The 14,588-nt window shown below is 38.4% G+C and overlaps 1 protein-coding gene across 1 annotated transcript in view; it reads left to right on the top strand.

The window, feature by feature from the left end:
* Positions 1-14,588, top strand: part of LOC122798415 (1-phosphatidylinositol 4,5-bisphosphate phosphodiesterase gamma-1-like) — a 3,104,897-nt gene that overhangs the window by 3,087,754 nt on the left and 2,555 nt on the right. The window contains exon 32 of the mRNA XM_044067334.1: positions 14,532-14,588. This exon is cut by the window's right edge and continues 2,555 nt beyond it. Coding sequence (XP_043923269.1) covers positions 14,532-14,583 — 52 coding nt within the window. The 3' untranslated portion in view covers positions 14,584-14,588. The remainder of the gene's footprint in view (positions 1-14,531) is intronic.

Here is a 14,588-nt window from a genome sequence, read left to right as displayed (position 1 = left end):
TCTTGCTTTCTGTTTATATGATGGAAAGATCGATGAAAGCTTTTTGTTGGAATATGTATGTAGTTATGCAAACCTAATGCCTTCTGTTTGCAATCCCTGATCAGATTGTTGTTATAACCTCTGTCTTTTAGTAGCTGTTCTAACAAGGCAACTTCTCTCAAACAATCAGTTTCATTAGTACAAATTTTAGATATTCTATTCAACTGACTTGTAACAATACCTGAGAAGGTGTGCCTAGGCTGCATACTCTCAAATTTTAATAGGGAGTTCTTCCAAGTTGGTTTCCTGTAAAGTGACGTGCTGATACCTCTGTCTGTGTTGAACTTTAGAGTTAGATCTAAAAAGTTTATCTCTAAACTCGAGGTTTCAACAGTGAACCTGAGAAAAGGACTCATGATTTCTTCTTACAAATTTAATGCAGTCATTATGACTGCCTTCCCATACAAGGAGTACATCGTCTACAAACCTTTTGTAGAGTTTGACATTATTGAACAGGGTATGGTTAAATAGATGATTGCATTCCCACTCATAAACTACTAGGTTTGCATAACTGTTGGCGCAGGGGGTGCCCGCCATACCCCCCCACTTCTAAGAAAAAACAAAAAGCGGCATGGAGGCTCCCAACACAAGGGCCCCCCGGAAGAGGAAGGGCTCAGAAGAAAAGTATGGACAGACGAGAAAACAAAGGAATTAAATGATCTAGTCTGTAACTTGTCAGACTTTCCATTGTCAGACTCTACTGTCACACTTCTCAACAAAGGGTTAAATTTTATACCCTCTCAACTCAGCTGTTTAAATGAGACTTTGGTAGACCTTAGATTATTCTGTCGAAATGTGGCTTTAAAGTTATTTTTTAAAGATAATACTGCCATACAAACAGATGCTGTTAGAGAGTTCTTTAAACGAAAAAGTAACTATATGCCACCCATCCCACATGACTTGGAATGTTTTTCCAAACTATGTGAAAAAGACATCTATGATTATTATGCTAAAAATCAGAAAAGATGTAAGTTTTTTAATTTGACAGAACAAGAGCAAAGATCACTTAATCAACTGAAATGTGACCCAACAATAACTATCAAACCTGCAGATAATTACTACCATGACATCTATGCTTGCAGACACTGATACATATTCTTTAGTACCTAAGGCCCATTAGGAGAATACAGGCAGACTTATATGACTTGTTACTTTGTGGGCAAATTAGCTGTGAGACCTATGAGTATTTCATGATCGAACATCCCATGATACCGATTATAAAAGGTCTGCCCAAAATACACAAAAATGTTACACCTGTGCCGATGAGACCCATAGTAGCTAGTGAGAGATGGTGCACATACACAATTTCTTCTTTTTTGGAATGCATGTTGAGACCGATAGTGAATGCAATTCCCAATATACTATCGGACTCTTATCAGTTGATTGAATTCTTGAGGGACTTTAAACTTGACAAAGATGTTTCCAACTATCTGCTAGTAACAATGGACGTAGTTAACTTATTTACAAGCATACCAAATGAGTTAGGTCAGCAAGCTATAAATGATTTATTACTTAGCAGATCCCAATACACTAACAATAGACAGACATTGATTAACTATCTACTTGAGATAGTACTTAATAATAACATTTTTATGTTTAAAGATAAATTTTACTTACAGAAGTGGGGGGTTGCCATGGGCAAGTTATGCAAACCTAGTAGTTTATGAGTGGGAATGCAATCATCTATTTAACCATACCCTGTTCAATAATGTCAAACTCTACAAAAGGTTTGTAGACGATGTACTCCTTGTATGGGAAGGCAGTCATAATGACTGCATTAAATTTGTAAGAGACGTAGAAATCATGAGTCCTTTTCTCAGGTTCACTGTTGAAACCTCGAGTTTAGAGATAAACTTTTTAGATCTAACTCTAAAGTTCAACACAGACAGAGGTATCAGCACGTCACTTTACAGGAAACCAACTTGGAAGAACTCCCTATTAAAATTTGAGAGTATGCATCCTAGGCACACCTTCTCAGGTATTGTTACAAGTCAGTTGAATAGAATATCTAAAATTTGTACTAATGAAACTGATTGTTTGAGAGAAGTTGCCTTGTTAGAACAGCTACTAAAAGACAGAGGTTATAACAACAATCTGATCAGGGATTGCAAACAGAAGGCATTAGGTTTACCGTCCAACATACATATTCCAACAAAAAGCTTTCATCGATATTTCCATCATATAAACAGAAAGCAAGACAACTCAGGAAAAATATCCTTTTTGTTGAAATATACGAGTGATGTTTTAAACATCCAGAAATTAATTAAGAAAAATTGGAATATACTGAACATGGATCCATACACCACACAGATAGTTGGCACACATCCTACTTTTAGTTACAGAAACTGTAATAACCTTAAACAGATTTTATGCACAGATAAACATAACTATGTTAACAAGGACATGACTCCATCCAAAAGAGGGACATTCCCTTGTGGAAAATGTCACATGTGCCCACATATTTCCAAGGAACAAACTTTTGAACATCCTCATGGATTGTATGTTTTTCATCCAAATCACTACTATAATTGTGATAGCACAAATTTGGTGTACCTAGCCACATGTGAATGCTGTCCAGCGTTCTATGTGGGTCTCACTAAAAGGAGACTCAGGGACAGACTATATAACCACCTTTATGACATTAGGAAGAAGAATGAACAAAATGCACTTGCAAAGCATATTAATGAGTACAATTCACATTATTTTACGTTTAAAGTACTGCAAGTAATGAGAGATAACGTCAGAGGAGGAGACAACATTAACAACTTAGCATGCATGGAATTAAAATGGATACTTTTGCTGAAAGCACAAGCTGACCCTGGGATAAACCAATATTTATCCATAAAACCTATTTTAAATAACAGACCTCTATAATAAGACATTCGAATTTGACGTCATTCTAGGCAGTGTCAGATAGTGACTAGACCCTGTGAGTCATATACTGCCACTATTTTCACACACATTTACATTGGTGTTGTTCATATTGTCCATTTTATATATTATATAATACATATTATATATTCACTTATTTATACTGTTTATCCTAGATGTCTTCAGACAAGAGTTATTTTTTACTGAGCCTTGTTTTGTAATGCTTGGACACATTTTTTGACAGTCTATTTTTGACAGTCTATTTGACTCCATGCTGACATTATATATGCTGTCCTCTCCTGTTAAGATTTTTTTGATAGGCTGGGTTATCCTAAGAATATATATGAATATGTTATACTAAGAAATATATCAGGAATACAATATATCAACAAACCTGGCATGAGGTCTTTACGATAGAGACATCGTTCTAAAGAGTACCCTAAACTTTTTAAAAAATTTTTTATATTTAAGGTTCTGTTGCTACGGACTTATTTTCCTTCTTAAAAATTCTATGCGCGCTATGGATATAGCATAATAATAAGCCTCAAGATATAATTTGTAGAAGTTTCAGTTTGGGACTTCATGTTCACGTTCATGTTGCAGCAAGTTAACTAGACTGCATCATATAGATTGGAGAGTTAGCTCTGATAACAGTTTTTGTGACTGTTTTTACTGTCGCTAAATGATTCTGCATAATGACCTGCTACGTTATTCGTACCACACTTGTAGCACATTTACGAAATGTCCTATTGATTGTTGTGCTATCTAGAGTGAAATCTTGTTGGCCAATATTTGTTATATATGAAGACATTGCAGTTGTTTTAGTCAGGGACGGGAATGAAGTACGGTTACAGTTCAGAACTGTTGTTGAAAATGCTACATGGTTTTTACACTAGTTATCGAGCAGGATTTTAGTAATGATTGTTAGTCATGATGTTCTATTCCATGTCCTATATGCTTTAATGGACTTAAATATTAAGAACACTTTGAGTATTACAAGTTTTAAATTGTGCAAGTGCTAAAAGTTCCGGCGATTGCTTTGATTGATTAATTGAATGAGCTAACAAGCCCGCCAAAAATGTTTCTTGTGTATATAAATAAGACTTAAATGTATATGTAAGTTGATTATCTGAAGAAGCATAGCTTGGCTATGCGAAAGCGCTCATCTATTTTATTATATTAAATATATTTTATTTTTTGCTACAAACGGAGATTTTATTTATCCATGGTGACTCCTTCTGTTTCCTGATTTTGACTACTCTACACTGCCTAAACAAGCAAATCAGAAAACCTGTAAAGTCGTCTAAAGCAAGTTATGAGACTAGACAGGCATACCTAGCTAAAGACAATCATAAGGCATTCTTTAGCTATGTCTGAAACATCAAAGGGTATACTCAGCACAAAGTGGGTCCATCATCTGATCATAGGAACTTTAGTCCAATTAGCCTGACCAGCCTTATCTGCACGGCCGTGGAAAGAATTATCACGGACCTTATCAACCAGAACATAGGTAACCTTCAAACTCTTGACCCAACCCAGTTTGTTTTTTCCAAGGGTAGATCTTGCTTATTAAACCTGGTGAACCTGTTTGAGAAAGTCACCAAAGTCCTGGATGAGGGCAGTGAAGTACACACTGCCTGTCTTCATTTAGCCAAGGCATTTGACACATTTTCCCACTCAGGGATCATTGAGAAACTCTCTCAGCTGGGTATCAACCCATTCATCACTAGATGGGTAGCAAACTGGCTCACAGGTAGAATGCACACTGTTAAAAGTTGGAGAATCCACCTCCACCAGTAGAACTATTACCAGTGGTGTACAACAAAGATCTGTACTGGGCCTGCTGCTGTTTGGAATTTATTTTTCTGAAGTCCAGATAAAAGTTGATGGCCTGTAGCTTACTAAGTTTGCAGATGACTGTAAACTGGGTGCAGTCACAGAGCCCCCCAATGACAACAAATTACAGAAGGGACTGACACAAACAGTTGGTGCCAGGGCCATTGACTGAAATTAAACGCAAACAAAACAGCCTCATTATCCTGTTTGGCAGAGTAATAGCCCCTGTTAGTTACAATATAGACAGCACCCTTCTAAGCTCAAACACAGTGGTGCTTGACTTTGGAATGCAGATTGATAGCAATCTGAACTTTGATCACCATGTGTCCACAGCAGTAAGGAAAGCCTTCTACACTGTCCATCTGATAAATAAGGGTATTGCATCCAAGACCAGGGAGGTCAGGCCCTTATCAGCTCATAGAATGAGTATAATACTCCCTTTTGTATGTACCTCACCAGACACCTGCAGCAGGTGAAGAGACCACAGAGGTTTCTAACCAAGAGAATTCAAGGCCTCCAAAACATGATTTACAGGGAAAGACTGAAAGCCCGATCACTACTCTATATCTTACAGACTGGTGAGAGGTAACCTGTTCCTGACCTACAGAGCAGTCTGTGACCGTGCCGTAATGGAAATGCTGCACATCCACAAATCAAATGGGACAAGAGTCACTCGCTCCAAAGATCTCAACCTGGCCTATGGCATTTATAGAACTTGTGCAAGAGACGGATACATCTCCCAAAGATTGCCGCTCCTCTGGAATAAGCTTCCACGTCATGTAAAGCAGAGCTCCTCAATGACCCTATTTAAGTGCAACTTGGACAATTGGATAGGAAACTACAAATTCAACCTAGAGGTGGCATCTGTGGCCCTCATGGACAGGGGCAGTCAGTGCCGATCATAGTATTGCTCTTCAAACATTGAACATCTAACTGTGATCAACTAGGGCACGTGGAGTTTTTACATGGCTAGGCTTGTAAAGGCCCTAGGGCCATTAGCGTAGTAACCTCCTATGAACCTATTTGCCAGACAGAAGTCTAGAATGACTTCTCCATTATTCCTGTTGCTCCACCAATGTGGACCCATGCAGTCCTCATATGTGGTTTTGTCTGTCTTGATGTGTGCATTCAAGTCACCCATTATCAGCAATGATTCATGTTCTCCTGCTTTATCTAATAGCTCATGCAAATGCTGTTTGAATGCGCACACTTCCTCACTATCACAACCTGCTGTGGGGCATATGCTGAGATTATGAATACTACCTTATCATTATGCTGGAGTCCGATTGCCATGTATCGTCTATCAGTAATTCTGATGACATACCTCACTGCTTTTCTGAAGCCTCTCCCTCACCACAATTCTAGCTTGTCCTTTTCCTGAGTAGTAATCTCCGGATCCCAACCAAGTGGCTTTGCTGCACTGCCCTTTCATCTTGTATCCTGGATACATAGGATGTCCAGTCTCCTGTTTACCATCATATCATCCACTATCAAGCTCCTCCTTGTCAGTGAGTCTGTGTTAAGTGTAGCAATTTTTAGTTCATGTTTGGCAGATTGATTGATTTTACATCGAGTTTTTGCTCAAAAGGTAACTCAAGCTGGGCATCTGGACACCAGCCAGCCAGTAGCTTATTGACCTCTTTATGGTGGGCACACACCCTTTCCCACTGTTAGCATGGGTTCCTGGTGTAGGTCCGGAGTAGGCTGGCATCCTCAACCCACTTAATGACCAGCAAATACCCATGCCTATTTGGTGACATAAGTCAATACGAACAGTTCATCTAGAGCCATACTTTTACATTGTTGAGTGAATTGCCTGCCCACAGCATGCAGTCAGTGTACTCCTGTCTTGAGGATACTGCGCACCACAGTAGATGCCTGAAGGGGTCGGTCTATACAACTCTTCCCCTTATAAGGCACCATTTAGAGTCTGTGCTTCTGTTCACAGCTTTATTCTTGGGTGAGTTTGAGATGGAAACACTCACCTTCTTAGGTGAGCTTGAGATGGAAACACTCACCATGTTTTTATGGAGGTGACAGGAACCCCACAGGGAGAACATGCAAACTCTAAATAGGCATTGGTCAGGATCAAACCTTGTATGTTATGCATGGGAGGTGAAGACCTTAACCATTTTATGCCAACTGATCATTGCTTATCCATTCTCAATACTTATAAACTGGTTCATTACGAAACCTTATGTTCCTTCCTGTGGGAAAAGTTCTTTGTCGTTCTTGTCCATAAAGGTGGTAACTCCACTGAAATATCCAGCTTTAGGCCTACTACTGTACTGTCTCCTTTGTCCACAATTTTAGAAAAAATGTGTCCACAAACAACTTCAGCATCACCTACAGGAACAACTTCTTACCTCACTCAGCATGGACTTAGACCTGCACATAGCACTAATACTGACTGCCCTTTTTGAAAAGTTTAAATTTGTGTCATCACCGTTTCTTGATTTATCAGAAGGGTTCAACAGTTTCACACAATAATCTCTTGATGCAGCTCTCCTCTCTGGGCTCTCTTAATTCTACTCCACAGTGGTTTACCAGCTGTCTGTCAGATAGGTACCACTCTGTAAAATGGCACATTACTTTGTCTCCTTACCTAACTGTGAAGACTGGAGTACCACAGGGTTCAATCCTTGGCCAACTCCTTTTTAATATCTTTATTAACAGTCTTCATACTTTCTCTAAACAGGCAACCCTCATGCAGTATGCAGATGATTCCATTCTAATCTGCCCCCTTGACAATCGCACCAAACTGCAAGTAATGACTTAAGATGCCTTTAATTCCATCAAGACCTAGCATGCTAACAGTCAGCTCCTACTTAATCTAGTACTCTTTCCTAAATAACATACCCTTCACAAAAACAGCTTTAAAATTTCACTCTGAGCAACACTGTAATTCTTGGTGTCTCAGTAAATGATAACCTCAAGCTTGATTTACATATTAGTAATATAAAAAAGACACCAAAAATTAGGAATGTTGTATAGGGCTAAATTTTTTTTTTTACTAACTCTGCTAAAATAACTTGCACTACCACGTCTTCTACATTCCTTTCTTTGATTCTCCAATTCTAACAAATCTTTAGTCATCACTCAAAGCTAAAGGTGAGCAGTGTTTACAGTAAAGTAGGTAAATATGCAGCTAGCCAACCTCACAGAACTCGTCACTGCTGTGCAATAAGAACTCTAAACTGGCTTGAACTTCTCTATCATCTAACTTGTACTCTGTTGCGACTAATGCACAAAATAATGTATAATCCTTCCACTTCCCCAGCTATCACTTCCCTACTACAGCACTGTCTTCCACACCATGACCTGCAATCTCCTGACAAACAGCTTCTTGCTATTAACAAACCTTAAAGATCACTTGGACTTGGCCTGTATTCCAGCCATGTAGCCAAAACCAGGAACAGCATCTCTACATCCATTAGGTCAGTACCTTACCTTAATACCTTCAGATCTATCCTAAAAGAGCATCTCTCTAACTCTTGTCTCTGCTGCTGTTCTAAACCAACCTAATATGTTTTAACTCTGCATTCCTGTATCTTGAAGCCTTCTGTACAGTACCCTTGACTGTCTTCTTTAGTTGTCTGCCTTCAACTCTGAACTCCTTTCTACAAGCCTCTATCGTATAACGGTCCCGGAATATCTTTGCCATGTCAGACTTGCTCAGAATTAAATGTAATGCATAAATTCTAGATATGCTCAGTTTGTCTTAAATTCATCATTCATTGTATCAGTGTATTAATTGAAATATTGTATTAACTAATCTTTTTACTATGTATTTTATGGAGATTTTCTCCCCAGGCCTCTACTGAAAATGGGTACTGGTACCTAGTCAGAATTTCCTGGTAAACAAATGTCAAAATAAGTAAACATCTTATTTTAAAATTGTTTTTAAGCTTACATCTTCATGCATGTGAACACTTTTTAATCAAGTAATTTTTCAAGTCTTACTGTAATTAACTTTTACAACTCTAGTCAGGCACGGATGTCTTACAGAAACACTTCTGAGTCCTGTTATTACTTGGAATGCGGATGCAAGACGTAGGCAGAACACTTAGGGTTAAAGGTGATGTGCAAAGAATTGTAAAGCACTTAGTTACCAAGCTGTTAAACTAATAGTTTGGCAACAAAAACCAAAGTGGCATTTTTTTTTGTTTTGCCAAAACTATCCCTTTAAAGGGTTAACAGTTGCATAAATGCTGCTCTGTTTTTCAGCAAGTATGTATGACTACATGAAGATGCATATGGAGGTTGTTTTACTGAGAACCGAAGTTAAAAGAATTTGCACTGGCTCTTTAAAGATATCCTACATATTTTTGTTTGTTTTAAAGAGTCTTTCTCCTTAGGATTTGAACTTTCACGATTGTTAAACTTTCCCTTTCTGTCTAGTTCACCAACTATAATGTTAATGGCTTGGAAAATGCTCTTCTTGGTGGCCATCACCTCTGTTCACTGGATGTCTGAGCTATAGGCCCTTTTTTATAGGAACTCATCTGGTGTTTCACAAGGACTGGGTTTCCTTTACAAAGAACCCACATTTCCTCACAAAAAAAGGAGTTTCAAAGCTGTTTTTAAACAAGTAGCTTTATCTACCCGTTTTCTTTCTGAGATCAGAATTTAAAGGAGAAGGTTCCTGCCAAACCTTGGATGTGTATTAGCAACTTCAATTTTACTTAATGAAAATATTTGAGTACAGAAAAACAAGCCTGATTGTTCTCCTTTACTCTGGATAGGAAGTGGCTTGTGGTGGCTAAATAAACTCTAACCATATGGATAAATAACTGCATTATATTTTACCATCATGTGGCTTACTACCCTTTGGAAGATGATCCTTGTCAAAAGCCAGTTCACCAGAAATATAGCTGCTTTTATTACTTGATCAAACACATCTCTTTTGCAGAAATTTTTGTTCCTGCCAGTTTTTTTTCACACTTCACCAAGCATTATTGCTTGAATTTCACAAGTCGGTCTGCCTCTGGCATCTTAAAGCTCCAGATATCAGTTTTCTGTACCCTTGCCTTTTAATTTTCTTCCTCTTCTGCTTCCCCTGAAGGTAACAGTTACCCATTGCAGAGTCTTCAAAGTCAAGTTTATCTGTTGATCTCTGAGAAAGTTCTTTGCAGTGAGTGCTTATTACTATCTTACTGTTTCCACAGTCTCTTTATCCAACATGTGTATTGATTTTTCTGTCACTTGGCTAAGTTTATATATTTTTTTAGTGTGTTTGTGTATATGTGTGTGTGTGTGTATGTGTGTGTGTGTTTTACAGGTTATGACTGTTTAGTGGGTTGGGATCGTAATGTGGAGTTGGGAGCCGAGCGTGCCTTCCCAGTTTGGTATGTGCTGTCCAGAGGAGAATACACCTTGAATATGGTAACTAAAGAGATTTCAGCAATGTACGGGATCTCAGAAGAGGAAGTCCCAGCAGTTTCCTGTTGTAGAGGGTATTCTTGCAGTCAAATATTGTAAGACTAGGCCAGTGCTGTGGTGTAGAGAAATAAAGCCCTAACTACAGCCCAGGCAGTCCAGGCTCAGTTAGCTTCTTGAGGTGTTTGAGGCACTGAGATGGAGGGATGGGTGTTTGTCCATCCTGGGGGAGGGGGGTTGAGGAATTTGTCTTGGTGATACATTCAGGGGAGTAGCCCTTGGACATAATAAGCCATTGCATGTGGGGGAGGGATTCCCATTAGATAGGTCATAAATGAAAAAAAATCTCCTAGTGAAAGCACTCAACTGCATGAACCCCCCAGGATGCCCTTAGGTTCCACTCCAAACTGGCCCCAGCCTTAGAGATATTGTGGGGCATCGGGAGAGGCTGGCAGCCCCAGTGATGAACAAGGGGCACTGGGAAAGCTGGAAAGAATGAAGCAGAAGGGGGGACAGACCACAAAAAAAGTGTGACTAGACTGCATCCTGCAGGCATTCCAGAAGGAGCACATTTGTTCAGCATAAGATTCAGTGAACTGGAATTCTCTCTCATCTTTTTTAAATCCTTGCTGGCACACTTTCACACTTAAGCCATACAAAGGCTAGCAGATGGACATGTCATATTCGAGCCTTTCTCACACCCTTTTCTTGGTTGATGTGTATATACTCCATGCATATCTGTTTGCAGTCGATGCTGGTATTTGCAGCAGGCTGGACTACCTCTTTTGCCCAAGGACTGGCAAGCAGGTGTTGGCTGCTCATTCAAACTATGATCTCTTAATCTGTTTCTTATCACTTTGCCGAACATTTTGGACAACTGACACATCTGCTGCTAACCCCCCCACACACACACACACACACACACACAGCTAAATATAGCTTACCCTGAAGTTCTGGCTGGGTTCTTTATGCACAAACACTTTTCACTTAACACAGCATTTTGCTAAAAAGATTTGATGACTCATGTCTCACTGGATCTTACTTCTATACCCTTTTCTGAAGCCATGTATTCCACAATTTTGACTAAGTTCTTCTATGTTTCCTTCTTTGTAAGTGGGTTGATCCATAAGAGACCATTTTCAACCAGAAATTATTCAAAATAAGTGATAAGTTTGTGTCCTTTAAACAGTATACTAAATTACAGCATACCAATACATGTTTGTATAGTGTTTATCATTGTATGTAACTTTTAGTGCCAATCCCACCACTGTGAAACCTCTGTGATTGTGTACATTATACATTGGCTATAAAGTGTACACACCCCTGTTAAAATGCCAGGTTTTTGTGATATAAAAAATGAGACCACAATAAATCATTTCAAAACTTTTCCCACCTTTAATGTGACCTATAACCTGTATAATTCAATTGAAAAACAAACAGTCTGTTGGGGAAAAAAAAATTAAAATATGTACCATAAGCTGGTTGCATAAGTGTGCACACACCCTTAAACTAAGACTTTGTTGGAACATCTTTTGAATTAATTACAGCGTTCAGTCTTCTTGGGTAGGAGTCTGTCAACATGGCACATCTTGACTTGGCAATGTTTGCCCACTCTTCCTAGCTAAAGAGCTCCAAATCTGTCAGATTGCGAGGGCATCTCTTGTGCACAGCCCTCTTCAGGTCACCCCACAGATTTTCTATTGGATTTAGGTCTGGGCTCTGGCTGGGCCATTACAAAACTTTAATTTTCTTCTGGTGAAGCCATTCTTTTGTTGATTTGGATGTATGCTTGGGGTCATTGTTGTGTTGAAAGGTGAAATTCCTTTTCATCTTCATCGTTCTAGCAGATGCCTGAAGGTTTTGGGCCAAAAGTGACTGGTATTTGGAACTGTTCATAATTCCCTATACCTTGACTAAAGCCCCAGTTCCAGCTGAAGAAAAGCAACCCCAAAGCATGATACTGCCACCACCATGCTTTACTGTGGGGATGGTGTTCTTTTGGTGATGCAAAGTGTTGTTTTTTCTTCAAACATACCTTTTGGAATTGTGGCCAAAAATTTCAACCTTGATTTCATCAGACCATAACACATTTTCCCACATCCTTTTGGGAGACTTGATGTATTGTTTTGCAAAGTTTAGCTGGGCCTGGATGTTTTTCTGTGTAAGAAAAGGCTTCCGTCTTGCAACCCTACCCCATAGTCCAGACATATGGAGAATAAGAGATTGTTGTCACATGTAGTACACAACCAGTACTTGCCAGAAAGCCTTGCCGCTCCTTCAGTGTTACTGTCGGTCTCTTGGCAGCCTCCCTGACCAGTTTTCATCTTGTCTTTTCATCAATTTTGGAGGGACATCCAGTTTTTTTGCAAAGTCACTGTTGTCCCATATTTTCTCCACTTTTTGATGACTGTCTTCACTGTGTTCCATGGTATATTCAATGCTGTGGACATTTTTTTTTACCCTGCTCCTGACTGATACCTTTCAACAATGAGATCCCTTTGATGCTTTGTAAGCTCTCTGTCAACCATGGCTTTTGCTGTAGCAGGCAACTGAGTAAATGTCAGGAAGATCCTACTAGGACAGCTGAACTTTATTTGGGGTTAATCAGAGTCTCTTTGATGACAAGTGTATACCCAAGAAGACTGAATGCTGTAATTAAATCAAAAGGTGCTTCAACAAAGTATTAGTTTAAAGGTGTGCACACTTATGCAACCAGCTTATTGTACATTTTTTATTTTTTATGTTTTTTCCCCTAACAAATTTGTTTGTTTTTCAGTTGAATTGTGCAGGTTGTAGGTCACATTAAAGGTGGGAAAAGTTTTGAGATAATTTATTGTGGTCGCATTTTTTTATATCACAAAAACCCAGCATTTTAACAGGGGTGTGTACACTTTCTATATCCACTGTCGATATTATGGAAGTTTACCACCAAAAGAGCTTGCTGTCAGGGGCACTAGTGTTTTGACATTTTTGTAAGGGAGTTAATTAAAATGTTAAAGTTGTAGTAAATACAGCTTCAAATGTAATAATAGCACATTTCTAGATAAAAAAGACCTATATGGACTCAAACAATAGAAAGTAAATAGAAAATGTGCATGTTTATTGCACACATCAAATCACACTGTACTTAACCACACAATACACCACATAAGAGCATCTCAACCTCTAGCCTCACTCCCTCTGAACTAGTAGCACCTCTAAACTCCATCTCCCTTGCCCTGGCTCTCATTACCCCACAGTACTTCTACCATGACTTCATGAAATATAATCATGTAAAACTATAAAATGCACATTTCTCTCATAATTGTTGCCACATCTATCAAATGGTGCTGTATAGTTTTATATTGTTTTTTCTGTTCTATTTTTATGTACAACTGACTCCGTTTTCCACGTTTTACTGCTTTGTGAATCATTTCATCCATGTAGTACCTGCAAATGATTGATTGTAATGTACCCCAGTAAAGAAACGAAAAATAAAAAAATGCAGAATATTTTATTTTTTTCATATAACTTGTCAACACAGGTATTGGTTAAAGAGATCACCTCACAGGCTGTATGAATATTTTTTGCATGCTTTTTGTCTCATTGTGTGTTATAGACATACCTGTCAACCTTTCAGCATTAAAAAAAATCAGAGCACTGGCTGCTAAAGTCATAATATAGGATTAAAAAGAGGACCAGTTTTTTATGTGTCAGAATACAATGTTCAGGTACTGGATTACATATCCATTGAAAAGGAATATTTGTACAGGATTTGTTCCTTTATTTAGTAATATACATATGATTAAATAGTTTTGAATATAGTACTTTGTGTAGATTGTAACATTTGAAAGGTATGGTTTTAGATTTTTTTTTTTTTTTTTTTGGAATTGGAGTACTTTAAGTGGTGCTTGTGTGATTTACAGTTGTAGTTACACTAATCACAGGAAAAAAAAATCAAAGGGCATACATAAAGTTACTTAAGTTCATTTATCTTTGAAAGCAGAATAAAAAACATACATGTTTTAACAAGTCTAAATCAGTCTGAGTAGCCCTAGAACTGCCATAGCACGCTGCTACAGTCACTAGTGCGCTAGCTTTCATGACATGAATTTTACTACATGAAACATTTCACCGCTCCTTACCAAATGCAAGGTACATGTCACAAAGATCCTGGATAGCTGCATCCAGAGCCAGTGATGTTTTTTCTGCCACTACTTTGCTTTTTTGTTTGTGCTTCTGCTGTGTAAGCATGTACTGCTAAATGCATGCCTTAGAATATAAATTGCAATCTGTTTACTCTTAACTGTGCATAATGAGAAAAAGCAATGTAGGATTTTCATGTACTTCGTCAACTATGCAGGATTTATTATTATTTGCTACATATGTTATGTAAGCTGTTTGACTTTGTTTCTACTCATCTGCAGGCTTACAGAAAAAAAGAAGCGGGACAGACTGTTGGTGAATAGGCGCACCTAAGAACA

Source organism: Protopterus annectens, chromosome 3.part1, assembly GCF_019279795.1.
Source record: "Protopterus annectens isolate FY-2018-M chromosome 3.part1, PAN1.0, whole genome shotgun sequence".
In the NCBI taxonomy this organism is placed as follows: Eukaryota; Metazoa; Chordata; order Ceratodontiformes; family Protopteridae; genus Protopterus; species Protopterus annectens.
The sequence above is the reverse complement of the archived record's forward strand: the minus strand, read 5'-3'. Positions and strand labels throughout refer to the sequence as shown.